General features: G+C 47.0%; 4 protein-coding genes across 4 annotated transcripts; 1 reads left to right on the forward strand and 3 right to left on the reverse strand.

Annotated features, from left to right (window-relative positions):
- Nucleotides 1-1,724: 1,724 nt before the first annotated feature.
- PLD6 (phospholipase D family member 6) lies at nucleotides 1,725-4,282 on the reverse strand. The gene is made up of 2 exons (XM_015817827.1): nucleotides 3,910-4,282; nucleotides 1,725-1,984 (listed from the first exon to the last, which is right to left on the reverse strand). Exons 1-2 carry the CDS (start codon nucleotides 4,280-4,282, stop codon nucleotides 1,725-1,727), a joined length of 633 nt encoding a protein of 210 aa, XP_015673313.1.
- A 570-nt stretch (nucleotides 4,283-4,852) lies between these two features.
- Nucleotides 4,853-12,028, reverse strand: FLCN (folliculin). The gene is made up of 12 exons (XM_015817839.1): nucleotides 11,971-12,028; nucleotides 11,339-11,594; nucleotides 10,757-10,903; nucleotides 10,205-10,426; nucleotides 9,431-9,591; nucleotides 8,448-8,539; nucleotides 8,137-8,330; nucleotides 7,707-7,820; nucleotides 6,712-6,835; nucleotides 6,099-6,230; nucleotides 5,735-5,840; nucleotides 4,853-5,575 (listed from the first exon to the last, which is right to left on the reverse strand). The coding sequence occupies exons 2-12, from the start codon at nucleotides 11,585-11,587 to the stop codon at nucleotides 5,374-5,376; spliced, it is 1,743 nt and encodes a 580-aa protein (XP_015673325.1). The 5' UTR covers nucleotides 11,588-11,594; nucleotides 11,971-12,028; the 3' UTR covers nucleotides 4,853-5,373.
- A 1,626-nt stretch (nucleotides 12,029-13,654) lies between these two features.
- On the reverse strand, nucleotides 13,655-21,304 carry COPS3 (COP9 signalosome subunit 3). The gene is made up of 12 exons (XM_015817814.1): nucleotides 21,163-21,304; nucleotides 19,322-19,451; nucleotides 18,576-18,688; nucleotides 17,920-17,969; nucleotides 17,519-17,611; nucleotides 16,728-16,907; nucleotides 16,044-16,184; nucleotides 15,481-15,654; nucleotides 15,152-15,238; nucleotides 14,920-15,033; nucleotides 14,264-14,344; nucleotides 13,655-14,003 (listed from the first exon to the last, which is right to left on the reverse strand). The coding sequence occupies exons 1-12, from the start codon at nucleotides 21,215-21,217 to the stop codon at nucleotides 13,950-13,952; spliced, it is 1,272 nt and encodes a 423-aa protein (XP_015673300.1). The 5' UTR covers nucleotides 21,218-21,304; the 3' UTR covers nucleotides 13,655-13,949.
- A 2,038-nt stretch (nucleotides 21,305-23,342) lies between these two features.
- NT5M (5',3'-nucleotidase, mitochondrial) lies at nucleotides 23,343-26,139 on the forward strand. The gene is made up of 5 exons (XM_015817828.1): nucleotides 23,343-23,624; nucleotides 24,254-24,354; nucleotides 24,911-24,971; nucleotides 25,334-25,448; nucleotides 25,574-26,139. Exons 1-5 carry the CDS (start codon nucleotides 23,343-23,345, stop codon nucleotides 25,714-25,716), a joined length of 702 nt encoding a protein of 233 aa, XP_015673314.1. The 3' UTR covers nucleotides 25,717-26,139.
- Nucleotides 26,140-26,960: the final 821 nt, after the last annotated feature.

A 26,960-nucleotide genomic window follows, 5' to 3' on the forward strand; every position in this document is an offset into this window, starting at 1 on the left:
CAAGGGGGCCCATCTTCATGGGCTACTCGTGAGCGCCTTATTTCAGAAGATTTCTGAGGCCACCACGTCTGTGTCTTAAGTCCCACGTGAGCAGCATCACCAAGTTGACCATAGCTGATTGGATCGCTAGGTCATCTGAGAACTGAGTGTTGGGGATGACTAATTCAGTGTTTCTCAACCTTGTTAAGAATTCTAGGAGTTGAAGTCCACCCATCTTAAAAGTTGCGAAGGTTGAGAAACACTGCTCTAATCCACACTTTCCGGCAAAATTTAGGGTGTAGGAAGAGTCCATTTGGAGAGCAGGTGTCAACCAACAGTCCATTCAAACCAAGAGGACTCGTGGAAGTCCCGGCAAACTTAGCTGCTGAACAATGAATGCGTCCTCTCCTTTTCTCAACGAATGTGTTTTGAATTTAGTGAGCTTCCGAATGGCGTCTTTTCATGCTTTTAAGGGAGCTAGTTCCCTCTTCAACTGTTCACTGTAGAAGTATCACTTCGGTCACGGTATTTATTCCTTACAAACCTTCTGTGACATGCTAGGGTTCCCATGGATGTAGCTGATGATTTTGTAAATATAATTACTTAACTATACATAAAATTATATCGTAATAAACTATTTTTGCACCACCCTTGGTATGCTGTAATGAAGATTTTTTGGTAGATGGAGATGACACGGCCTTCAGAATTACTGCTTAAATGTGATTTTATTATAAGTCATGGGTCGTGATGCTGGCTTCCCCGTAAATGTAACAATTGCTGATATGTGGAACAGAGTATATGCTGCTGAACTGTTCCAAGTATGGCAAAAAAAGGAGAAATGGAAGTCACAAAAATAAAATATTGATCAAACTGCCCCACTCCAGACCCTCCTAGAGGTAGGTGTAGTTATTTCATAACTTGGCTGTTAAAGTGTCCCAAAGTGGTACAATAATTCCATTCACGCTTGCTCTCTGGAACCACAGCTTTAATCATTAGAAAAACTAAACAAACAGAGGTATTAAGACCTGACAATATATTTAGCTATTAATATAGTTACCTCCATTTCTTCAAAGAATTCTCTTGGAATCTTTCTCATCTGTAATATAATTTTAAGTAACAGCAAGAGTTAAAGCCATCACTCCGAATATCCTTTGACACAGAGAAATATTTAAACTAATCATACTTATGGCTGGATGTTGCCTCCTAATGCAATACACCATGCAGTGAGACAATTCTGCCTCTCTCCACTTTTTGCTGCAGGTTCTTATAATTCTTATGTTCCAGAATTCAAATCAAACAAGCAACACATAGAAATTCAGGACTCCCAACTTAACTGCTCTTTGGAAAACAAGATAGTTGTTCTTAAGCCTTCCTGAGCCTTTTCTTTCTTTCAATTCAGATGCGAGACCTGATTCCGTATAAGTACACAGATTAAAGGTAACATCTTAGAATGTTAACTTCCCAAATGCAGGAAATGTGCTTATAAAGATCAGTGTACAATTCCATCTTTGTATTCTGTTCTGCAACAGTGCAGCTTTATATCCCTTCTTAATAAAGTCTATTTCAAGTTCTATTCCTTGGAAAGTAAATTTACTGAACACTTAGGAATACATTGTTTGTGTATTTCCTGACTTGCTTATCTTTTAAGATAATTATGTCCTTCTTAAATAACACGAGAAATTTTGAACCAAATGCTCCCAAACCTTTTTTTTTGTCATGCTGTATTTTTGTCCCAGAATTAGCTTTTATCCATTTTCAATCCCAGTTTTCTCATGTTTAGAGAAAAATGTATAATTAGCAGGATTGTAGTTTTCCCAAATCTTTTCAAATTCTGCTAGAAAAATGTTCACCAAAGCCTGGTCTTCTAGCACCAGCACGTTCTCTCTGTTGGCCTGGATTGCTTGCGTGGTCCAGTTCAAAGAGCCCGTGATCAACACTTTCTTGTCCACGATGGCAAACTTATGGTGCATGTAGCCACTGTCCTGATCATGGCGTACCTGAATCCCTTTGAAAGAAGAGAAAACCCCACTCAGCATTTGGCTGGTCGCTCAATTGGGCTTGGGAGAGTCACCCGATGACAAGATGAGAGGCATACAAATTTAACAGTAATTTACACAGATGGGTGTCTTTACGACCAAACCATCTCATCTTTCAGTCTTTTATCACCCACTTTTGTCCTCAATCCACTTGCCTTAGCTCAAATCTCTCTATTTTTTTCCCCTTCTTCCACCATGTATCCTGTAAACCCTTTCCACCTCATTGCATATTTTCATGTTTCTCTTCACACCCCCCCCCCAGGCCAGTGTGACCAAAGCATTGGGATGTAAGGGCTGTTGTGGCCTTGCACTCATGTCCAGAAGGACAGAGCTTGCCCAGGAGGGTTCAAAGACAGCAGGGAGAGCTTGATGCTCTTGACCCACCCATGGTTTCCCTCTCCCCAAGGGGACAAAATAACCCACCCTTTTCACTCCTTTTGACCACATTCACATTCAGACACCACCCTCAAGACAGACTTGAATGCTCCTTAGGGCTATTGGGCAGGGAGCTTAAACCAACCCCGGGAGTGGATTGCCTTCCCCTTTATGGCTTTGAAAGGGGATGTCCTAAACCCAGGCATGTGTTCAGATGTAGGGTTTGGGGTTCAAATCCTTTTGCCTGCCCTGCAGCCTCACTGTGGCTGGGTAGCTGTGTTTGGGTAAATAAATCCAATCACACCCCCCCCAACTCACTCATTACAAGGTCTCCACTTGCTCACTTTCCATTCTGTTGTTGCTGCTTCCTCAACAACTTCTTAATGGTTCGTTCCAATTTTCTGTCTCTAGATGGTTGGTTGTATTTGTGGTTTTGTTCCTCCTTCTTCTTGCCCCCCCACCAGACACCAGATGGGTGCCCCACCCAATGGCTTAAAGCAGGGGTCTCTAAATTTGGTTGCTTTAAGACCTGGGGACTTCAACTCCCAGAATTCCCCAGCCAGCCATACTAGGAGGAATTCTGGGAGTTGAAGTTCACAACTAATAAAGTTGCCAAGGTTGGAGACCTTTGGCTTAAAGGGGCATTTCTCAGCTTTGGGCCAATGGAAGAGAAATGGACCAACTAACCAAGGAGAGAAGCAACCTAGAACTAAGGAGAAACTTCCTGACAGTGAGAACAATTAACCGGTGGAACTACCTGCCTCCAGAAGCGGTGAATGCTCCAACACTGGAAGTTTTTAAGAAGAGACTGGACAGCCATTTGTCTGAAATGGTATATAGGGTTTCCTGCCTGAGCAGGGGGTTGGACTAGATGACCTCCAAGGTCCCTTCCGACTTTATTATTATTATTAACAACCTGCCTCCAGAAGCGGTGAATGCTCCAACAGTGGAAGTTTTAAGAAGAGACTGGACAGCCATTTGTCTAAAAATGGTACAGGATTCCCTGCCTGAGCAGGGGGTTGGACTAGATGACCTCCAAGGTCCCTTCCGACTTTATTATTATTATTAACAACCTGCCTCCAGAAGCGGTGAATGCTCCAACATTGGAAGTTTTTAAGAAGAGACTGGACAGCCATTTGTCTAGTCCAGTGTTTCTCAACCTTGGCAACTTTAAGACTTGTGGATTTCAATTCCCAGAATTCCTCAGCCAGCAAAGCTGGCTGAGGAATTCTGGGAGTTGAAGTCCACAAGTCTTAAAGTTGCCAAGGTTGAGAACCCCTGGTCTAGTCCAACCCCCTGAGCAGGGGGTTGGACTAGATGACCTCCAAGCTCCCTTCCAACTATTATTATTATAGTAATAATATCTCCCAGGATTCCACCAGCCCCGCCCATCCCTGTCCCCGCCCTGATTTTCCTCCTCCTCCTTTCCCCCCCCCCATGATCCGAGTTCTCCTTTTCCCTCATTGGCCGGCACGCTCCGGCCCCGCCCCCGTCCCGCCCCCGCGGCCCCGCCCCTCACCGGCTCTCCTCAGCGGCCCGACCTGCGAGCCGCGTAGCGCCATGTAGTCGGCGTCGACGACGAGGCGGACTCGGACGCCGCGGCGGTGCAGGAGGGCGACGGCGCGGCCGAGCTGCGGGCTGGAGAAGGCGAAGAGGCAGAGGTCGAGCGAGCGCCGCGCCGCCAGCACGTGCGCCAGCAGGCGGGCCAGCGCGCTCTCGCCGTGCGGCAGCGGGCACGCGCAGGGCGCCCCGGCCAGCAGCTCCTCCGTGCACGTCACCGTCGAGGGAAAGAAGATGACTTCGGTCGCCGCCGCCGCCCGCCGCCTCAGCAGCCAGCCCAGCAGCACCTCGAGCGCCGCGCCGAGCCCGACGGCCAGCACGACCCGCCACATGGCCGCACGCTCGGGTCTTCCCGCCTCCAGAGGCGCGCATGCGCTCCACTTAAGGGAAAGAAGAGCGCATGCGCCACTTCTCATAATACTTTTTTTTTTTTTTTGCCCCGCATGCGTTCTCTGCCCTTGGCGATCCCTCTGCCGCGTGAACTCCAACTCCCATCATTCCCAGACGGGATTTTGCTCTTCAGGCCTTGTGGGAGTTAGAGGCGACAACCTTGACTATTTTAAGGCATGTGGACTTCAACTCCCAGAATTCCACAGCCAGCGATGCTGGCTGTGGAATTCTGGGAGTTGAAGTCCACATGCCTTAAAATGGTCAAGGTTGAGAAACACTGTTCTAACTCTTTTAATTTATCTTGGTTAAAACCAGCTTTAACTATAATTGGGAAGGAAAATTAGTGACAATGATAGAGGAAAGAGCCTGTTTGCTGCATTTTTTGGAACTTTTAGTGGAGATACTTTTTTTAAAAAAACTTTGCAAAGCAAAACTTATGTGCTTCCTAGTACACGTTAAATATTAAACATCATTTGATTTAAAAAAAATGATTTTTTTCTGAGGGGAAAAACCTTTTATTATGTGCATTTTTACACACACATTAAATAAAAATTCAACACAAACACCATGAATTACACAATGAAGGAAAAGTCATAAAATATTTAAGAAATCTTTCTGAAAAGGAGCAACTATAAATATTTCAGCATATTCACAAAAATAAACTTAACAAATTAGAATCTCTTATTAATCTTTCTCCCTTTTAAAAATGCCATATAAAATACGTTCGGAATTACTTTTCTTGCCAGAAAAGATTATAAGTAGCTGTGCAGTTAAAAATATAAAGAACTGAATTAATCTCACGGTAACATAAAGAAAACGCTGTAAAAGTTGCATTGTTGAAGTCCAAAAGTCTTAAAGTTGCTAAGGTTGGACACCCCTGATGTAGGTAGTTTTGAGGCCAAGAGCCCTTCCTTCACCCTTGGCTTTTCAGTCGGTCTACAGAGTGTTGCCCCAGAATATCTGAGCTCCTTCATCCCACACAAAATGAGTGGATCGACAGAGTTCCCCTAGCGTAACCCAAGAATTCCTCAGACTAGGTCCGAGCCTCCAGAGAAGTTGGACTGCGAACGGTGGACATCAAGTGCGATTTGTAGGTCTTGCTCAAGCCCGTCATCCAGAACTTCAGAAGCTTCACGTTATCCTCTTCAGAAGCCCCCAAGATGCTCAGCAACTTCTGGGTATCTTCTTTGGGCCGGCTGTCCACCTTGGTGAACTTAAAGAGGACCTTCACTTTACTGCAGAAAGCAAAAAGAAAAAAAGAATCGTTAGTTGCAGACCAGGACCAGTTCTTTTAAAAATGAAATTTCTGAAGATCACACGGCACACCTCCTTCAAGGAAGCATGCAAGAATACTCTAGAAGACAACCACTTCTCAAGCGAAAAGTCCACCTTACTTCATCCACTCCTCCTTCAGGCAAACGAGGCACTGGTCCACCACATCGACCGAGAGGTTCTGATTCATCAGAGCAGCTTCAATCTTGTTCAGGATGGTGGGACCAACTGCAGATGGGAAGAAGGACTTGAATACCATCCAATTTTTCCATCCTTACTTCTTAATCACCACTGCCCTGTTCGGACACCCCTCCAACTTTTTTCTCTCTCTCTCTCCTGCATTGTTATCTGTACAACAGATGCCTTTCAAAGTGACAAAGGATGTTCCTTTTCAAAAATTCATAACCTAACTCCTTTTGGTTGTGAAGTTGCACGGTGTTGCGACTCTCGACCCAAAATGGCTTGGACTAAACACGCATGGCTCACCTCTGTCTGCTGCCAGAGGGCTGCCGCTGGTAACCACAAACTCGTATTTACTGAGGGGCTGGTCGTCGTCGAAGAGGATGGGGTAAAGGCTTGACCGTGTGGCGGGGCGAACTTCCACCAGGACAGCAAACTCTGGAGCAAAAAACAGAATTTCTTCATAGCGCCATCCCCAGGTTTGTAGGAGTAGTAGAGAGAGCCATCCCGAGTGACTAAAATGCTACTGTCCCTGCATCTGGAGCATCAACCTAGAGATAGTCTTCAACTTAAGCGCCCCTTTGAAGTTATATAACAGCACTGATCAAAACTCAGCTGCTCGGCAACTGGTTGTAGTGTCCCAGGTTTGTCTGATTGCCATCTGCAACCTTCCCAAGTGGCTTCTGACAAGCAAAGTCAGTGGGGGAAGCCGTATTCACTTAATGACGCTAACAACTGCAGTGATTTACCTAACAACCACGGTAGTAAAATCCAGCGTGGCTCACTTAGCAACTGCCTTGCTTAATGACAGAAATTCTGGTCCCAACTGTGTTCGTAAGTCCCAACTCTGACCATCACGATTTCCAAGACAAGCAAAGGGTTAGCAGCCTGGGGAGGACAGAGAAAGAATCGCTCTTACCAGAGGACAAAATGTGAGGCGGGATTTGTACTTGAGGACCCAGGCCCAAAAAGTTACACCGGTAAGCCTCCTCATACTGGTCGCTGTATGGGATGATCCGGACGCAGCCAATCGGAAGCATGGTCTAGCAAAGGAACGGGAGGCGGGTGAGAATCCAGTTTGAATACAGGCAGAGGCAACAGATTTTATGGAAAAGATAGATCTGAAGATTTGCATTCATTCATTCAATTTGTATGGCACCCATCTTAGCTTGTGACTAGCTAAGAAAGAAAAACATTTTAAAATAATAAATATTAATAAAGGTAGTCTTAGACTTACAACAGTTTGTTTAGTGACCATTCAAAGTTACAACGGCACTGACAAAAGCGAATTATGACTGTTTTTCACACTTACGACCGTTGTAGCATCCTCTTGGTTATGTGATCAAAATTTGGACACTTAGCAACCGGTTCATATTTATGACAGTCTTTCTGACAAGCAAAGTCAATGGGGAAGCCAGATTCACTTAACAAGGGTGTTACTAACTTAACAACTGCAATGATTTACTTAACAACTGTGACAAGAAAGGCCGTAAAAATGGAGCAAAACTCACTTAGCAAATGTCTCACTTAGCAATGTAAATTTTGGGCTCAATTTCGCGCTACCTGTGTTAAAATTGACTAAAGATCCAGGCAACAAGATGCCCATGGCTGGAGGTTGTGCAACACATCCATGCTATCATGGAACGATAAAAACAGTAACATCATTATTATTATGATTCCTACTGCTGTATAAGTCTCCCAGTTTCTAGAGGCTTGGAATGGTTTGATTGATTAAGATCAAGACCAAAAACATCCATTAATGCAACTCTCAACTGTTTTGAGGAACCCCCACACAGGATCACGGGGACGAGAATTCAGCCTGTCCCACCCCGTATTATGACGTCAAGGCGGCCCAGCCAATCAGAAATCCACTAGCAAAGGACAGGGCAGAGAAGGAAGCACCATGTTTCCTACCCGCAGGACATCAAAGGCGGACTGGATGAGGTCTCGATCCTGCGCTTTCCAGATGACCTGGTTGCCCATAAGGACATGCCAGGCCAGCATGCGGAACGCCAACGACCCCAAGACCTGGGAAAGACACAACAAATAGTTTTTAAAAGCTTATTTTTTGCTTTTAATTTTACTTTACACCAGTGTTTCTCATGTTTGGCAACTTTAAGAGGTCTGGACTTCAACTCCAGACCTTTTAAAGTTGCCAAGCTTGAGAAACACTACACCACGCTTCCCAAGTTCGGGAAATATCTGTTTTTTTATTTAACATTTATGTTTATTCATTTATCTTATTTTCTCTATGTTGCTGTGTACTTCGGCAGCCTCCTAAAACTGTCAGGATGGGGAAAGGCCATCCTGTCCTTTACCAGTGATCCAACAGGCCATTCCTTACCTGTCTCAAATGCCGGAGGGAACGGAAGACAGACTGACTCCCGCCCGGTCCATTCCAGCTGCTACAGTCTGCCAGAAGACCGAAATCGGCCTGGTTCGTCATTCGCCCAGAACCTTCACGGACGTCCTTTTGGCCAGGCGATTTTCCATCTTCTTCCTCCGAGTTATCCCAGGCTTCTGATTCTTCCTCCAAATCTCGAGAGAAAAAAGATTTTGAAGGGAGGGTATCTGAGCTTCTTCCTGCACAGGGAAAGCAGGAAGGTGGCTTTTCGTGAGCGAGATTGTCCTGCAAAAAAAGGCTTTTGTCCTTACCAGCGAGTTTCTCCATCTGCACCAAGGTGTCCTCTGTTGGAGCCCCCTCCAGAAGCTTCTCCGTCAGTCTGCTGCCACAGGCCTTCAGAAGCCTAAGGATATCGGAAACGGGTGTAAGCCCACTTGATACGAGAGCACCCCTCCCAAGACAATCACAGCCCAGGCTTTAATCTCTCCAAAATACACATTATTACATTTAGGGATAAGCAAATCATCATCATCTAACAATTTGGGAATCATCCACTATTTCAAAATGCGAACGTGTGCAAATGATCTTTGATAGTTTGTCAATTATCTTCTGGCCAAAAGGAAAACACAACTCTTCCAATTACAGCCCCTCCTTTAGCAACTGTTCAAAGTTACAACAGCACTAAAAAAAATGACTTATCACCAGCCCTTGCACTTAACTGTTGTAGCATCCCACGTGGACGTGTGATCAAAATTAAAGTACTTGTCCACCAGTATGGATTTACGACAATTGAGCCTGTCCCGGGGCCCACGTGATCCCCATTTGTGACCTTCCCAACTGGCTTTTGACAAGCAAAGTCAATGAGGAAAGCTGGATTCATTTAACAACCTTATGATTTACTTAACAACTGCAGACAACTGGGGCAAAGAGATTGTAAAATCAGGGGCAAACCACTTAACAATTGCCTCATTTAGCAACAGAAAGTCTGGTCCGAATTGATGTCGTAAGTCGAGAATAGTAATGACTTTGGCATTCAAAAAGTTGAATTGGAATTAGCAATATTTTCCTGTGGATAATGATAATGAGAAATGTAAAATCAGCAGGCTCTGATTGATTAAACTTTGTTGGTAGGTAGTTCAGCTAAACTTCAGCTAATTTTTTTTAGTAACTAATCGTATCAGGTTCGGGTGTTATAATCTCAAGCCCTTTCAGGGGATCTTCCCCTGGAACTGAGCAGTGCCTGGTCTCTGCACCCGGATTTCCAAGTCAGAGGCCTCCCAACAAGTGTATTCACCAAGCAAATGAAGTGTGAAGACAAGCCCACAGGTTCTCGTCATTGGTGAGCGAAGTGAGCGAACGAGCCGCGTTTCCATTCCGCTGATGCAGAAAGGGGGTGAAGGCCGTGTTCATGCGTTGGGCCCGCTGCGGACATCCGTACTGCTCAGCTTCAAAGACCTGGGTAACCAAGAAGCAACAATGAAAAAACAAAATAAGTTGAAAGAGACAAAGGTGTTTAAAAACCCAGCTAGGCCAAAGTTTGTCATTAGCGAAGGAAGCAGCAAGACCTTAAAAAGATCTTCAGACTCTAGAAAGAGTGCAGAGAAGAGCAACGAATATGATTAGGGGCCTGGGGGCTAAATTGGACAAGGAATGGCTGTGGGAACTAGGTATGTCTCGTCTAATGAACGGAAGGACTAGGGGTGAAAGGATAGTAGTGTTCCAACATCTGAGGGGCTGCCACGAAGAGGAGGGGGGTTAACCTCTTCTCCAAAGCACCGGAAGGCAAGACAAGAAACAACGGATGGAAGCTAATCAAGGAGAGAAGCAACCTGGGATTAAGGAGAAACTTCCTAACAGTGAGGACAATTAACCCGCCTCCAGAAGTTGTGGGTGCTTCATCATTGGGGATTTTAAAGAAAAGACTGGACAGCCACTTGCCTGGAATAGTACAGGGTCTCCTACTTGAGCAGGGGGTTGGACTAGAGGACTTCCGGGGTCCTTTCCTACCCTATGTGATTCTCAAGCGTATTTAATTTAAACCGGTCCCTCCCGCCCAGCCTGGACAGACCTTCAGAGCTTTGCCCTGCAGCTCGTCCACGATGCCCCGGATCTTCCCCAGGAGGAAAGGCCAAGAGTTTATGAGGTAGATACGGTCCATCATGATGGTGATGATGCTGTACCAGCGCTGGAAGCCCCGAGCCAGGCTGTCCTTGATGAAGAAGGTGTGGCTGAAGACGAATCCGTGCTGCTCATCGCCAAAGAAGATGGGACCTTCCCGTCCAGGGCAGACCTTTGCGGAGGAAAAGAGCCAGACCCCCTCAAAGCCATTGGTGGGCACCAGACATTCTTACGCACAGCCTGTTTGCAACCCCCCAAAAATGTGCAAAAATAAAAACACCCGTTGGGGCATTTCTTTTAGAAAGAGAGGCCTTAAAGTCTCCTTCCAACCGTAGGCAAGGATTTTCTTGTGCCGTTAATCTTAGTTTTATTTATGCATTCAGTTTCTAGAGTTGCCCATCTCAGTCCAGCACCCGGGGCAGCTTACAGTTCCAAAATGATCCAAAATTGGATAAAAATAAAACAAAAGAAATAAAACAGCAACCCGACCCAGCTGACTTACTTCACAGCTGAGGCTGCGTACACAAGCCTGGCGCACGATGCTGAAGAGCTGGGGGTGATTGGGGTGCTGGTGGCTGATGTACTTGATGGAGGTTTCCTTGTCATGGCTGATGTAGCCTGGATGGCCGACAGGAAGGGAACGACAACCCTAAGAGGTGGGGGAAAAGAACAAGAAATAGACCAGGGGTCTTCAAACGTGGCCCTTTTATGACTTGTGGACTTCAACTCCCAGAAATTCTGGGAGTCGAAGTCCACAAGTCATAAAAGGGCCAAGTTTGAAGACCCCTGAAATGGACATTTGGCAACACTGTGAATTCCAGAAACTGAAATCAAAATGTCAAAAACTGTGGTCCCAATGACTGCATGGCTGGCTGGGGAATTCTGGGAGTTGAAGTCCACCCATCTTCCAGTGGGCCAGGTTGAGAAACTTGGAACAAAGCAACGGGAAGGATGCCACGAAGGGAGAAACAAGCATAATCAAAAAACCAGTTTGGATCAATGAATTGCACAGGGACTCCTGCAGAAGGGAGGGGGGGGACTTGGGGGGCACTCTGGCCTTATGCCAAGGGGGAAACCCACTTGCCTCACACATGTCCGACTTCTTGGGCCCCGGGCTGCTGGAATCCACGCTGGCGCCTTCGGCCGGGCTGTGGGAGCGAATCCTGCTGCTCATCTGAATGCCGCCTTCCTCATCCTCCGCCAGTTCGCTCTGCCCGGGGCTGTCTCCCCCCGGCGGGCCCTGCGGCAAAGGGGCATGCAAGACCTCCGTGCAGAAGAGGGTGCGAGGGCCGTGCAGCTCGCAGAAGTGGCACAACACCACGATGGCATTCATGGCCCAGCTGTAAAAAGCCGAAAGATCATGTCTTGATTTTGTGCAATTCCAGATGGACATGCAGGATGCCCCCGTCTTATTTTCCCAGCAAGAACAACAACCCTGCGAGGTGGGCGGGGCTGAGGGTGGGGACTGGTGCAAGCTGGTTTCTTGGCTAAGGTTCCAACTGGCTCTTATTTATACACATACAAGATAGATTAGATAGATAGATAGATAGATAGATAGATAGATAGATAGATAGATAGATAGATAGATAGATAGATAGATAGATAGATAGATTAGATAGATAGATAGATAGATAGATAGATAGATAGATAGATAGATAACCATACCAGCTTGCGCACATGCCAGCTTCTCATACCAGCTTGCGCACACGATCCTACCTTTTCCCCCTCCTCGGGAGCCACACCAAGCGGCTAGTCCTGATTGAGGTCGCCTCGCTTTTACAGTACTAAAGAACTCCAGGGTTTCGTGATGATGGGAGTGCGCATGCGCGTCTTTCCGGGTTTCTGGCGCCGCCCAAAGCGCCTGATCCGGACTGAGCGGGAGGAACCATTAAACGCCTCCTTGGAAGGGGAACCCAACCGAGCTTTCGCCTCCTTCGAAAGGCCGCGTGGAATCCAAGACGAGGCAAGGAATTAGAGCACATCTGAACAGTACACAAGTCAGTCCTGAATCCTCCTGGAGTAGCATTCAGGCTTTCTTTGCCAACTTCTTCAGAAGATCCCCCTTGAGCTGCAATTGGTTCAACCCACCACTATTGAGGCTTCCCGAGAGGGGCTAACCTAACTGAGAGAAATGGGGGGGGGGAGGAATTTCACCAGCAATTTATCCGCAGTTTCAGAAGGATGTCCACGTATCTTGGGTCCCAAAATACCAAAGCCAAGTAGATTGCTAATTCAAAAGGGAGAGGTAATCAGAATCTCCTGCCCGCATATTTAATTTTATAGGCCTCCCCTGGGGAACATGGTACGGCCCGGCAAGTCCTATGACAGTCATATGATAGAAACAATGCAGAAGTCGTCCAGTGGCGCTGAAAGGGTTAAGAGGGGAGGGGGCTTTACTTAGATTTGTATCTCGCTTTTCCTGCGGGAGGGAATTCGAGCCAAAGCGGCGCCTTTTACAGAAAAATGTGCATTCTTTGGATGACCTCCGTTCCTTCATCGCACCATCAACCAGGGTTGCAAAGTCTGGGGCCTCTGCCCCACACAGCAGAGGGAGGGGTGGGTTGTGGGACAGATCTGGCCACTTCTTGCCCTCCATTTCCAGGTGCGGAGAGGATGATGGGGTTTGGGCTCCACTGCAGGGATTCTTAAATCTCAGCAATTTCCATTAAGGTGGGTGGACTCCAACTCCCAGAATTCCCCAGCCAGCCACGGAGGAGCATGGGAATCCTTCCCACATTGCTTAATTTCTCCAGCAAGTTTGGCTAGTGATGTATGCAGGAAGCACAGAACGGGGAAAAGGTGTCAACACGTCTTCCCAGGCTCCGGATGTCCTCTGGGACAAGGGTCTCCAACTTTAGCAATTTTACAACTTACGGATTTCATCTCCCAGAATTCCCCAGTCCACATCCTGGCTGAGGAGTTCTTGGAGTTGAAGTCCACAAGTCGTAAAGCTGCTGAGGTTGGAGATCCCTGTTCTAGGGATCCCTGGGACAAGATTCTGGATTATTATTAGGTGCCCCTTTGCCAGAATTTCCCCACCAGACGTGCTGAAGATAATCGGAGGCAGAAGAGACACAGAAGCGCTGCTAAGAAACGCCAACTGCTCAGGCTTAGCCAGGAGGGATTAAAACAGTTTGAGGTACCATGAAATGGCCAAGGAAATTCTCCCTATCTCCCTGCCAATCAAAGCAACAAACCTTTTAGATCCAAATTAATATGGGGAGAAAAGAGAATAACAAATACTTTCCTTTAACTTAAGCTTACAAAAACACTCTTATTTTGCTACAAGGAAACTGCTTTCCATGTGAACAATGACTCTTCATTCGATCAGAAATCTAACTCGCCCCATAGAACTTTACTCTGCATGGAACAAAAAAAAGGAAGCCATTGCCAAAAGCAGTAACATTCATAAAACAAAAAGGTGAATTATTTAATGCATGAACGTTAAATCTCAAGATAAATTCACAACAGAATGAGACCTTTTTTTCCTCTCTTTGTGGAGCATTTCCCCCCTCAAATTATACAGTACTGAGAAGACATCATTTTAAGTTCAGATGCGACAGTTTCTGCTTTCTTCTGGGGGAGGTTCTTAACACTCAAATCCTAAAGCTGTCTCTCTTTAGCGTTTTTTTTGTTTGTTTTGTATGTATGTATATGTGTGTTTTATAAGAGAGTAGCAAGCAAAAATGTGATTTTCAGGAATAACTGGATGGTTTGCTTCCTGATTCGTCTTCTTGGGAGCCCATACTCTGCAAAGGAAAAAACAGAAATTGTTTTGAATCTGGAAGAGCAGAAAATAAGAACTCTGGGATCTCTGCAGACACCGAGGGGAATCCAGCAGAGGGGACAAGATTTTCTAATCAAATGAAACTGATTCCTTTATGCTTAGTTACAGAGATTCAGTGATTTTAGGAGGATTTTTTTTTATAAAAAAAATCATTATAGTGGGGCTTTTTCTTCCCCTTGTATTTGGTAGGCAAAGTGATTCGACAATGGCTTTGATGCTTACCTTCTGCACAAACTGGGGGTTCACGGTGATCTCCTGATCCATCGCTTTCAGTCTCTCATCAAGTTCTATACATTTCAACATCTAAAAGAAAAAAGAATGGATTTCTTTGGAAGCTCTGTTGCAGCCCACAATGGACGAATGACCGCAAAAGTTGATAAGAGTTAGCTGAGATGGCTAAACTGACTGCTTTGATTAAAGAAAAGAACAGAGTTTTGCTTCTACTTAGAAACCGTTTTTGGACTTTGTGTTCGAAGTGGGGGGAAAAAATGGAACTTTGATATTGGGTTTTGCTGATTAGATAGGTCTGTTGTTATAGAAATGGCTGGTATATATATCAATAACAAATACTGAAGATTTTATGTTATGACCTTATTCTACTGCACCAAAAAGGAGTTGGAAGTCAATGCTGTTCTTTTTCTTTTCCCCTTTACCCTACACTTTTCTATTTTTCCTCCTTTATTTTCCCATAATCATTACTATTTTTCTTTGTATTTTTGTATTTTATATTTCAATAAGTTAATAAAAATATTTGAATCATGGAAACTGTATCACAGTGGCATTTTCAAATACTCTATGCAGACAGTCCCTCGACACACAACCATTTAATGGCAGTTCTAAGTTACAACGGAATCAGCAAACAACCCCCCCCCCCTTACCTCCTGGTCAATGTTGTGGAGCATTGCCGGGTTGTTATATTTCTCGGGATTATCGTGAAAACAGACCATGCCATCTTTCTGGTTAATACTTGCAAAAATTTCGCCATCTTCTATCTGAATATAAAAGGACACGATTGAAGCAGGATTTCGCTTGGAACCACACCCTTCCTCGCTTGGTTACTTTTATGCTAGTCAGCTATATATCACTTCCACCTATGGCAGAACGCCTTACCATATGAAGCACGTATTTTTCTGCCTCCTGAGCCCCTGATAATTGCACTCGGCTCGCCATGTCTTGTAGCGACAGTGTTAAAAAGGTCTGAAAAGAAGCAGCACAGCGAAATGGAGAAACTGAACAAGTAGCTCTTAGGTTATCCCCTTCTCTAAAATCTGTGAAGTGGAATTTGCAAGATACTGTACAGTAGAAAAAAAAGGGGTGGGGGGGTGGGGGAGGCTTGACTTTTGCAAGGCTATAATAGATGGGGAATGAAAACATTCACTCAAGTCATTTTTTTTCTCTGTAGGAGCCCCTCTAGGCCATGGGGGGGGGGAGCGTCTCACCTTCGTTAGCCTCTGGATGTTCTTTTTGTAGAGAGATGATAAGCACTGTTTCACCAGGCCCATGTTGTTATCTCGGGTAAAGGTCTCACTATGCTTGTTCACCAGACTTCGCAGCTCGGAAGGCTTATTGGTTGCATACACTTGCGCTAATTCGTGATACGCGTTGCTAAGCGGCTGGAGTGACAAAACGGGACAGGTTGTAAAAACAGAAGGGTGGGTAATTCAACCTCCAATGGTCCAAAAAAAACTGGTCCACCTCATCCCTAGGCTGGCTGTTAGCTTTCCTGCTTGAGCAGGGGGTTGGACTAGAAGACCTCCAAAGTCCCTTCCAATTCTTTTATTCTGTTATATTTTAGGCTTTCTCACTTCCCCAAAATGTTTGCAAAGTATTTTTTTTTTCCTTTTCAGGTTGCTGCCCTGAACCCATCAAAATATTCCCATTTCCCCTTCAATCTAGTCTGGCTCATTTTACTAAATCTGGGAGGGGGGAATCTCCTTTCCTCATCCCGTCCCACACACGAGCCTCCCAATTCTTGGTTCAGAAAGGATCTCTGGGGCCTCACCTTAACAAATCTACCTATTATTTGGGAGGTGTATTTCGGCAGCTGCTGCACTTTGCCAAGGAGTATCAAGGAGACTAGAATATACTTTTTGTACGATTCCAACATAATATGGCTGACTGCCATGGCGGGGGTCGTTATAGCCTGAAAAATAAAAATGGAAGGTTAGAGGCAGCCAGCACAAAAGCGGAAGATGGCAGCAGTTTAGTCTTTTGCAGAAAGAAAAAGCAAAGAGCCCAATGACTTCTTTAAAAGATTAACTTCTGTTTTTGGAGCAACTTTTAACAGAGGACGCTGAAAAAAAAGAATCCGTTTGGTGCAGTGGTTCAGATACTGGCCTAGAAACCAGGAAATGGTGAGTTCTAGTCCTGCCTTAAGGCATGAAAGCCAGTTGGGTGACTTTGGCCAGTCTTTCTGTCTCAGCCCAACCCACCTCACAGGGTGGTTGTTCTGAGGAAAACAGGACAAGGAGTATTAGGCACGTTCACTACCTTGAGTTGACCAGCTATTTTTTAAAAACTGGAATAAAAATCTAACAATTTTGTCTCCACTGCGAAGAATCACAACTTCCAGTTAATATACTCTAACCAAGCAGATATCTTGGGGATTTCGGTATGCTGGCTTTTACCAGGCTATCATGCCCTCAAGATTTTTTTTTCAACAGAAAAAAGGAAGAAAAAGAATTACCTGCTCGTAAAAATAGAGTGCTCTTTCGAAATTCTTAAGCCCAGTGTATATCATTCCACCATAGTAGTAGTAACACAGAAAGTGCTTGGCATCGTAGGCCCCGTTCTCTTTACAAATATCCATCATGTCCACATCTAGATACGGGAGGGCAGGTTTAAAGCATTTGGCTAATAAACAGAGCTAAAATGAAACAGACCAGAGTTAAGAAAAACCAGCCACTAATCTGAGTTGCTTCAGAGCAAGAATATGAATAGTAAATCAAGGCAAAACGTCAGGCCAGTGAAATTATCGGGGTAGGTGTGTCTCTGGGCTGATGCGTTGACTAGAACCACAGAGAGATACAGGCTGTCATGTTGGACTTTAAAAGGAAGATAAAGCTTAGAGCTTTCTAGGAAGTAATGCAATCAAAACTCCATTCCCTTTTTACAGGAGCCCAGAGGGTGGCTGGCAGGCATCTCAACTGTTTTTCATCCCCTGTGTATGCCCCCTGCTGTCGGCTGCTCCGTGCCATCATCGCGCAAACGATCCACACAAAGCAGTTCAAACCTTTGTGTGATGACATGTGTGAAACCCAAGCCTCAAAGAGACAGAAGCTAGGTAGGGGAATTCGAAGTCAGCCTGATCGCAACGGAGAAATTTAGCTTGGGAATAACTGAATTTAAACAAGATTGCAGGCAACACCAGGGCAGGGATTAACCATTACTCCCGGTTCAATTCTGTATCGTGTTATTAGGGTGGCCTACTCTGCTAGGAGGAGGGCTTCAATTCCCACCTCAGTCTTAGATCCTCACCTGGCAGAGATCAGCGTGTATTGAGGTCAGTTGGTTGGTATTCATCTGCATTTTGTCTATAGCTTGCCTGAGAATGCTGATTCCACGCAGGGGCTGTTGGAAAGCAAGCAAATTAGATCGGTTTCCACATACACCCAAAAAGGGCTTTCTACAGATTTGGAGCAGCTTAACTTGTCCTGATATCAGAAAGCTGTGAGCCCCCTCCCAAAGATGTAAAAATATCTCACCAACTTGACAAGTGAGGACAAACATTTATTTACTGAGATTTCTATGTTTTGTTTACATGCCACTGTTCTGCTCCAGTGAGTATTGTTTAGCATGAATGCACAATGTTAAAAATCCAGCTTTCTTCAAGATCAGCAGTCTGAGAATCAAAGGACTTGCACTGCTTAATTCCTTACCTGCTTCCGTTCCACGAGGGCATTTGTTAACTGATGGCACAGGCCAGCGACTAGAGAGAAGGAAAGAAGAAGGAACTGAGATTGTGCTAACTCGGGATTTAAGAACATGGAAAATTACATATAATGTTTATAATTTGTCCACAGATGGTTCCTTTTAAGTTAGACCAGTGATGGCGAACCTTTTAGAAACCCAGTGCCCAAACTGCAACCCAAAACCACTTATGTATGGTTGGGTGCCGGGTGGGCGTGGGCCACTGGGTGGGCGTGGCTGCGGTGGTAACGGCAGACTGGGTGGGACTAAAAAGTTCAATCAATCAATTCCAACTTTGCGAGATCTTTTTTTTTTTTCCCGCGAGAAGTTGAAATTGATTGATTGAACCTTTTTTTTGTGTGCATACGGCGGCGGAGGTCTAAAGCGAAAAGGTTTTATAAAACTGAGCTGAAGGCCCAGGACTGGGGCGACGGTGCGTGTGCCCACAGAGAGGACTCTGCATGCCACCTGTGGCACGCGTGCCATAGGTTCGCCACCACGGAGTTAGACATTAATATTAAGGTCAGTGGTGCTCCTGGGATGAAGTTAACGTTCATTTGTAACTCTTTAGAAAACCAATACATATTTTGGCGGAGGAGGCCGCAGGATGGCAGAAGCCACTTACAGGTGTCTGTGGCATAACGAATGTGCTCCCCATTGCAGGTGCTGATGAAAAGCTGGACCTGCGAGAATAATGTTTCGAAGTCAGGGACGCTGGGCATAGAAAACTTCACAAACCTACAAAGGAAGACAAAGCACAGAATGCAAACCATCTCTTTCTTGGACCCCCGTAAGAGCTCCTTAAACCCCACCGAAGGACATGTCAACTGTGTTAGATGGCTAGTTTGGGGGCTGTTTTCATGCTGAAATCCTGCCGCTGTTAGGAGATTTCTAAATAGGAACGAAAGAAATATAGGCAGCCCTTGAGTTATGGCCTCAGAACAGCTGCTTTATGGCCCATAAAGCACACAAAACACTTCCAACTATTGCAATATGTCACACTTCCCCGCATGGACACAGGACGCATTTCTGGTGTGTGACAATCAGCTTGTCTTTATGACCAGTTTTAAATTGTGACTGCAATGCTTTTTGCCAGTTTCTGGTGTTGTTTTGCTAATTTCCAGCAAACCCCCCCCCTCCTATTGGATGAATGTGCCATTTGCTTAATGATTGTGGTGATTTGCTTAACAACTATGAAAATGTCAAATTCAGATCCAGCCACATGGCTGCCTTGACGTATGACCACACTGACTTACAAACGGATTTCTGATCCCAAGCAGAAGATTCACAGAAAAGAAGTATCGTGAAAATCAAGTTTGTCTCTCTATTTAAGTCTAAGAAAAAAGCTTCCAATGAAGGAGGGTCACTTACAAAACCGCCAACACGCCCAATGAGTGTTCCTGGACATCTAGCGCCCCAAGCACGGTATCCAAATGGGAGAGGTTTTTTGCTAGCAGTTCTCCACTTTTGTTGATCAGTTCGCAAAGCTGAGTCATTTGTCCTGAAAGAGGCAAAAAAGGTTGGAAAGTGGAAAAAAAAGGAAGAGGATCTATCGCTCTATGCCCTATGAATAGCCAGCTCCACAAATACCAAGGGAACGGTCATCTCTGCCATAAAACCAGAGTTGTACAAAATATAATAAGCCAATACTGTAATTAAAAACACACAACAGGGAGAGTGTGTCTCAGTTTAAGGTGCTCAAGAGGAAGGTGTCACAAAATCAGCTTTTTAGTACAAAACAACGGGCAGAATAGTAGAAAAGGTGCTCTATTAATATTTTTATTCTATTCATATTTTATTCTGTTTCAGAAGGCTCAGCTGACCAATTTACCAATCTTATGGACCAAAGAGGAAAGCTTTAATTAATGAAATTGTTTTCTAGCCTCCCTTATCAGCAGTTAATTTTCACATCGCAATAATAGGAAAGATTAGACACTTCTGTCCCCAACCAAGTAATACCATGGACAGCACCCCAGCTGAAATCCTACCATTTCAATCCCTGAATGAAAACAGTTCAGCCAAGGATAGAATCTTGTATATAAATCTCTTAAAATTTAAATGCCCCCAAACAACACACCCACACTTATGTAAATATACAATTTTCATAAATCTCTGCATATATGTAATAGTCATAAAACGAAAGATAACTGTTTTGAAAATAATTAAAACGGACCTTGGTGTCCCTACAGGTAACATGAAATTAGAAAGCACCAAAGTCAGGTATCTTTTGAATTGTAGAGCTAAACTTAAGACGAGACACAATTTGCCACCATCCAGTCTGAAACAATGAAATGGAAAAGATTCTTCTGCCCACGAGATTTTTCTGAGATTTTCCAGAGCAAAGTTAAGACCTTAAACCAACTTCCCAGCTGAGAAATACTGCTTTTATCAACAGAGACATTTATGCAAGGGGGCCAAAACCAGCAGCTTCTAGAACTGCCCCTCAACAGGGATCTGCTGAAACACCTATTAAAAATGGAAAGCCAGCAGTCATAAAGCTACCTCACTGATCCAAAGAACATGGATTTATTTTTTCTTTATTGGCCCAAACTGTGGCTGCAGGCCCTGCAAAGAACAGCTGTAAAATGTTCTCCCATGCCAGCCATTGCTCGGCTCTTTTAAAGTAAAGAATCCAACAAAAAGTCAAGCTGGCCAGATAGACAGAATCCAGAAGGGCAAAGCCTGGTAGATCCTTTTTTTTTGGGGGGGGGGGGGAGAGAGAAGGGAAAAGATATTTGTCCTGGGGGGAGAGAGGGGGGCTGCCCCACAAAAAGCAATTTCGCTGCAGGACCATTCAATGACCTTCCAAGTTGGGAGATCAAGTGGAATTGGGCTTTGGACAGGAGACCACCAGGCGATCCCAGAGTGGCCACCTGGGAAGCGGGAAATCCAGCAGTGAACAGGCAGAGCCAGCCCCCCCCCACATCCCGGTTCTCCATCCCGCCCCCCCTCTCCCAGATTCCCAACCAGCCCGGGAGCGCCAGGTTGGGGAAGGGCTGCTCTGCTCCCTCCCCCGCCCACGAGGGTTCTGCGAGCCAAGAGGCGGGACCCTGAAGCTCCGCCCCGCCCGCAGACAGACAAACGCGGCAGCCAACGGGCGGCTTCGGGAGGCGGGGCCCATCCCGGCTCTCCTTTCTCGGAGGCCGCCCGAGGCCGGAGCGGACCGGAGGGCGGCAGCGGCCTCCACGTGCGCGCCCGGCCTTGCGTCTTACCTTGGGCCGAGAGCTGCCGGACGCTGTTGACGAACTGCTCCAGGGCTGACGCCATGGCGGTGCGGGGAAGGGGGGGAAGGACGAGGCCCGGCCGGGTCAGCCGCGGAGCAGCCGCCTCTGCCTCCTGCTCCTCCAGACGCAGCGGGAGCGACGTCGCTGCCGCGAAGGGCCAATCAGGGGCCGCGCTCTGGGAGCGTCACTTCCGGCGCGCGGCGCGGGAGCCCGGCTGGGGGCGTTGCCATGGGGATCGCCTCCCACCCGGAAGTGGGTGAGCCAACAGGGCCGCTTCCTGCTCAAAGCGGATTTCGCGCACGCGCAGTGGCTCAACAACAGTCCCCCATCGCCGCCTTTTTTGCTGCCAAAGGGGGAGAGCGTCATGTCTGCATTATATCTATGAAATTATATTTATTTATTAAACGTGTATATAGTGCATATTATTAAATATGATATGCATATCATATTAAATGAATGTGTGTGTTGCACTGTCTTTATTTTATATAAATATATAATATTAAAAGCCCTGCAAATGCAATGCAAAATATTGCTACGTTAAAAATGGGCTTTTGGCTCTTTCACTAATTCGGGGGGGCGAGAATTTTGTTGTTTAGGCATTTGTGAGATTGGACAACCATTTGTCTGGAATGATGTGGGGTTTCCTGCCTGAGCAGGAGGTTGGACTAGAAGACCTCCAAGGTCCCTTCCAGCTCTGGTATTCTGCTAATTCAGATAGAAGATAGGTAGATTGATAGAGAGATAGGGATAAAAGCTTTGCCTTATTGTCTGTCCTTTATAGGCAGCAGGATTTAATGTGACAAGGCCTCCAGTTCATCAGTTTATCTTCTCCGCCCAAGCTTGTGCCATTTAAAAATAGAGCAGGGAGCCTCAACCCTCTGATTCCTCCTTCACCCAGTGGGATTCAGGCACCCCAGCAGGTGTCCATCCTAAGAGCGGGCGACCTCAGCCGGAAGAATGGAAGGGATCCATCCACCAGGAGAACCATCAACAAAAGTCAGAAAAGACAGACAGGTCCTGCCATATGTCCTAGTTTGTGCCTGGAGGCTCAGATTACTGGACTTCCATTGGCCTGGCAATCTCCTTGACCGGAGAGCACCATTTGAATTCAACTTATGTCAGAAATGCTTCTAGGGTCTTCGGGGAAGTAGCCTTTCAGGGTTAGAATTCAGAGGTTTGCTGGTTGCAAGACCCTGAGATATTTTGCTCAAAAGAAGTCTGGTGGATCCCATCGGTCCAATTGGTTCCATAAATAGTCCTCCTTTGGTGACCGCAATGGGGGCCACCAACTGGTCATTAAGGGAAGCTCAAGTGAAACCTAGAGGGGGCTTATGGTCTCCCTTAGGAAGGGAGTTGTAGTGCAGGAAAGCCAATGCCTTGTAATAAAATCTGGGCAAATCTGAGGAAGGGAGCTGCAAAATTCTGCTTTTTCATAAAAGATGCGTATTTCTAGGAATGCTGCAGCCTTTCCATAAGTTGGCTTAGTGGGAAGAGGGAAAACCAGACCCCTTCTGGCTTTATTTCCTGGAAAATCCACGCAGGACCCTGCCCCTTCCATCCCACCCGTGCCCCGCTTCGCCTTCCTCCCCCGCCGCTTCTTCCCCAAGACCCGCAGCGGGTCCGCATCGTTAGCTCTGCGCCCGGGAAAGGCGCGGCGAGGCCGGGGCGAGGGCGCGCGAGGCTCCTGGGTTGGCACGGAAAGCGGAGCCCGCGGCGATGGCCAGGAGAAGCGGAGCCCCGCCGGGCCGGTTGCGGGAGAGAAGGGACCGGCCGGCGCTCGGCTGAATCGGAACAGCTCCCCCGGCTGGCCCGGCGCTGGGATTCTTGGGCATCGGCAAGCGATCTCGGCAGGCAGCTCTGTCGTTCGTTTGCTTTTCTCTCCTTCCCTTCCCTTTCCTTGCCTCGGCCCCTCACTCTTTCTCTCCCTTCCTTCCTTCCTTCCCTCCCTCCCTCCCTCCCTCCCTCCATTCCTTCCTTCCTTCCCCCTCCAGCCTCCAGCCCATCCACGCGCGCCGAATTCCGCAGTGACCGCCCGGCGCCTTCCTCCCGTGACCCTCGGCTCCTGCGGCAAAGGCGGGTGCGGCCGGCTCCAGGCGGCCGGAGGGGCCGGCCCTGCCCTGAAGGGGGTCTCGACCCCCCTCTCCGCCCGGAGACGTCCCTGCCCGGCCATGATCCCCCGCGGGAGCAGCGGCCTCCTCCGGCGCCCGCAGCGGGTCCTGGGCGTCTGGGCGCCTCTGGTGGGCAGCGGCGGGGCGCATTCCGGGCGCGCGGCTGCCCCTGCCCGGCCGCTGCGGGTGCTGGTGGACATGGACGGGGTGCTGGCCGACTTCGAGGGGGGCTTCCTGAAGAAGTACCGCGCCCGCTACCCGGACCTGCCCTACATCGCGCTGGAGGAGCGCCGCGGCTTCTGGGTCTCGGAGCAGTACGGGAAGCTCCAGCCGGGGCTGAGCGTGAGTCCCGTCCTGAGCCCCCCCCCGCCGCCGCCCCCCCCCCGGGGCTTGCAAGCAGCGATAACCCCCGGGGGAGACGTCCAAAGGGCGGCCGGGGAAGCAGAGTAAACAAGGGTGGGTTGACCGGCCGTTGCTCTTTTGCTCCCCGCTCCAAGGATTTCAGCACCTTCCTGCGTCCTCAAAGCCTCCCTGGCCTTCTCCGTTGGCTGCTGGGGAAAAATGGGGGGGGGGGCAGAGAGGGGCTGGCAGTTGGGCCCCCAGTCAGAGGCTCCCCAGTCCATTTCGGGCTCAGGAGACCCACACCAGCTGCAGTGGCTGTCCATTGCACTATTTAGGTTTCCTGGAGAGTGTAGAGGCATTCCTTATTCTAACCCAGCCTCTACAAGTAGTCCTCACTCTACAGCCGTTCCTTTAGTGACCATCCAAAGTTACATTGCCCCTGAAAACTGTGACTGGCAGTTCTCCTACCTAGGAGGGTTGCAGCATCCCCATGTGATCCACAAATTCAGGTATTTGGCAACCGGCATGTTTTACGATGGTTGCACTGTCCGAGGTGTTCAAATATTTGTGACTTTCCCTGGTGTGTGCACTGTGTGTTTTGTCTTTCCCCCCCTCCCCCCACTTTGCAGGAAAAAGCTATCAGTATTTGGGAATCCAAGAACTTTTTCATGGAGCTCGACCCCCTTCCAGGGGCTGTGGAGGCTCTGAAGGAGATGGCAGAATTGGAAGCGTAAGTATCAGGCCATAAAATGGGAACAGCAGCAAGTTCTCCAGATGTTTTACAATGTGCCTCTCTGGATTAATCATAGAACATAGAATCCTAGGGCTGGAAAGGCCACAGAGGTCTTCTAGTCCAACCCACATTCAGGGCAGGAAACCTTAGGCCATTCCAGTCAAATGGTGGTCCAGTTTATTTTTGAAAACCTCCACTTTTCAAAATATAATAATGATAATTTTCCTGTTTTTAAAACTGATCATCGTTGGTTTTGCTGGTGAATAGGGTGGGAGAGCAGATCCTGTAGGCAGAAAGCAATATGGTGGGTGGGGGGTGGGGGGATGAGAAATCCCACCCCTTGCAGAGAAGTTCCAGAACTTGAGTGGGAAAAGGCCCAAGCATTTGTAGAAGACCTAGGAAGCTGAAAATTCTTTGCCAACCAAATCAATGAATCACAAACCAGTTGCTTTTTTCCCCCCATGCACAGAAAGTTCTGTTGGAGAGTCAGAATACAGTTGTAGAAAAATAACAGAGAAATATGAATTGTTCTCCCTCTCTCTTTTTATGGTAGGACCGAAGTTTTCATATGCACAAGTCCCATCAAGAAGTATCGCTATTGCCCATATGAAAAGGTAAAGCCTGCTCAACAAATCTTGGGTTAGTCACTGGTTAAATCAGAAGAACCAGGATTCTGATTGGGGTTTTTCCCCCCCATATTCAAGCTAAACGCTGCAGGATTTATAGAAACTGGTCTGATTTAACTTCACCTTCCAGCTCCCTTCCTTCTCAGAGCTGGCTTGTTGATGGGAACCCCTGGCCCACATGGTTTATTTATTTTTATTTATTTGTGTATTAAATTGAAATGCTGTCCATCTCACCCTAAAAACGATTCTAGGAGCTTTCATTTTACCCCTCTCCCGGCCCTATAGAAAAAGGTCCCTTCTCGTCATCCACCCAAAATGTTTTCACCTTCATGTCCTCTAATGCCTTCCAGCTCGCTTGGGTAGAGAAGCATTTTGGACCCGAATTTTTGGAGCACGTGATTCTCACCCGGGATAAGACGATCGTCTCGGGACATGTGCTGATTGATGACAGGCCTGATATCGTAGGTAAGGTGGGGAGGGGTGGTGCTGGGGAAGAGAACCCTTGGAGGGGCCAAAAGGTGGACCAATTTGCACCATTTCAGAGTCACACAACCCACACCTTCACTGGCTGTCTTCCCTGTCCCTTTCAGGAGCTGAACGCAGCCCTGCCTGGGAGCAGGTGGTTTTCACTGCCTGCCACAACAGACACCTGCAGCTCCCGGCTTCTTGCCCCCGGTTGCACTCCTGGGCCGATGACTGGAAGGCCATCTTGGAAAGCAAACGGGGCTGCTAAAGCCATGAAGGTTCTCAGCAAGGCCAGCCTAGAGCAGGCCTGGTTGCCTGAAGACTCTCTTCTTGAGTTGCTGGCCAGAAGAAGACCCTGTTGCTTTCCTTGGGTCTAGGCTGGCCTGTCAGAAGGAAGAGCTGTGGTCTCAAATGGCAGCCAGTTTTGGCAGCTAAAGGAAGTCCTTGAGTTTCTACAGGAGCGGTGTTGGCCAAGTCTTCCAACTATGTTGAGGGCCTTTCGTTGAGTAGATCAACTCAGGATGGTTTCCCATTCCTGCTTAACTTTCTGTGAGGTCTTCTTCATTCAAGATAATGGTCATCCTCATCTTTGGCCTCCAATGGATGGACATTGAGCTTCTGGAACTCAAATGACCCTTGTTGCAATGGACGTGCAAGAAATGTTCCTGAGCGCAAAGTTGAGGGAGATGTTGATGGCATCCTGACCTCACGTGCCCAGCCACGATCTCACAGGCACCTGTGAGTTTGCTGCACTGATTCACCTGAAGGATGGCCTGATTTCAGAGCTTTCTAAAACCCAGGGAGCATCGGGGTCCAAAAATCAAGATGGACCTGCAACGGGGCAGTCAAATCCATGCATAATGTTGCACATAATACAGACAAGCCTTCAATTCCCTGTTGTAGCTTCCCTCGTGGGTGTGTCCAAGTGGACCCTAATGTCTCACAAACAGTAATAGAAGAGATACACAACTAAAGCCCGTGTTTCCCATTCTGGAGGTCTTTAGGCCTTTTTTCCTGGAGACCATGCTGATCTGGTCATTCCAGGCAGTGTCTGAATATTTTCTAAGAAAAAACAGGGTATTGTTCCTAAGGATTTATTTCTGGACAGTGTGGGAAGCAACCTCAGAACTGGCCGAAGAGTCTGGACTAGGAGAAAAGAAATCTTTCTGACGTTCTACAGAACATTGCATCTTTGTGGGATCCTTGGTGCTCTTTGAATGGTGGTGGTTTTCTTGCAGACGTTTCATGACCCAAACTAGGGAACATCATCCATGTTAGAAGGGAGTGGGGGAAATTCGTAGCACTGATGATGTTTCCTAGTTGGGTCATGAAACGTCTACCAGAAAAACACCAAGCTCAGAGAGCACCAAGGGCCCCACAGTTTAACTCTGAGCTACAAATATTCTCTTCCATCAGTAACTTCGCATCTCTGAAATGAGACACTTCGCACAACCCTAATTTCTACCCAGATGGGTTCTACTTGTCATCCTTCAGGTAGAGATTCAACTTGTG

This window comes from Protobothrops mucrosquamatus, unplaced genomic scaffold, assembly GCF_001527695.2.
Source record: "Protobothrops mucrosquamatus isolate PMUCROS unplaced genomic scaffold, P.Mucros_1.0 scaffold640, whole genome shotgun sequence".
NCBI lineage: Eukaryota > Metazoa > Chordata > Lepidosauria > Squamata > Viperidae > Protobothrops > Protobothrops mucrosquamatus.

Coding starts and splice junctions, on each gene's coding strand:
- PLD6 (XM_015817827.1), bottom strand. CDS start 4,282: ATGTGGCGGGTCGTGCTGGCCGTCGGGCTCGGCGCGGCGCTCGAGGTG. Junction 1,985..3,909: donor CGGGCCGCTGAGGAGAGCCG/GTGAGGGGCGGG, acceptor CTTCTTTCAAAG/GGATTCAGGTACGCCATGAT.
- FLCN (XM_015817839.1), bottom strand. CDS start 11,587: ATGAATGCCATCGTGGTGTTGTGCCACTTCTGCGAGCTGCACGGCCCT. Junction 8,540..9,430: donor CTTCACACTTCATTTGCTTG/GTGAATACACTT, acceptor CGATATCCTTAG/GCTTCTGAAGGCCTGTGGCA. Junction 5,576..5,734: donor CTGAAGGAGGAGTGGATGAA/GTAAGGTGGACT, acceptor TGCTTTCTGCAG/TAAAGTGAAGGTCCTCTTTA.
- COPS3 (XM_015817814.1), bottom strand. CDS start 21,217: ATGGCGTCAGCCCTGGAGCAGTTCGTCAACAGCGTCCGGCAGCTCTCG. Junction 17,970..18,575: donor TCGTTATGCCACAGACACCT/GTAAGTGGCTTC, acceptor CCTTCTCTCTAG/TCGCTGGCCTGTGCCATCAG. Junction 15,239..15,480: donor ACATCCAGAGGCTAACGAAG/GTGAGACGCTCC, acceptor GCTTCTTTTCAG/ACCTTTTTAACACTGTCGCT.
- NT5M (XM_015817828.1), top strand. CDS start 23,343: ATGATCCCCCGCGGGAGCAGCGGCCTCCTCCGGCGCCCGCAGCGGGTC. Junction 23,625..24,253: donor AGCTCCAGCCGGGGCTGAGC/GTGAGTCCCGTC, acceptor CCCACTTTGCAG/GAAAAAGCTATCAGTATTTG. Junction 24,972..25,333: donor GCTATTGCCCATATGAAAAG/GTAAAGCCTGCT, acceptor AATGCCTTCCAG/CTCGCTTGGGTAGAGAAGCA.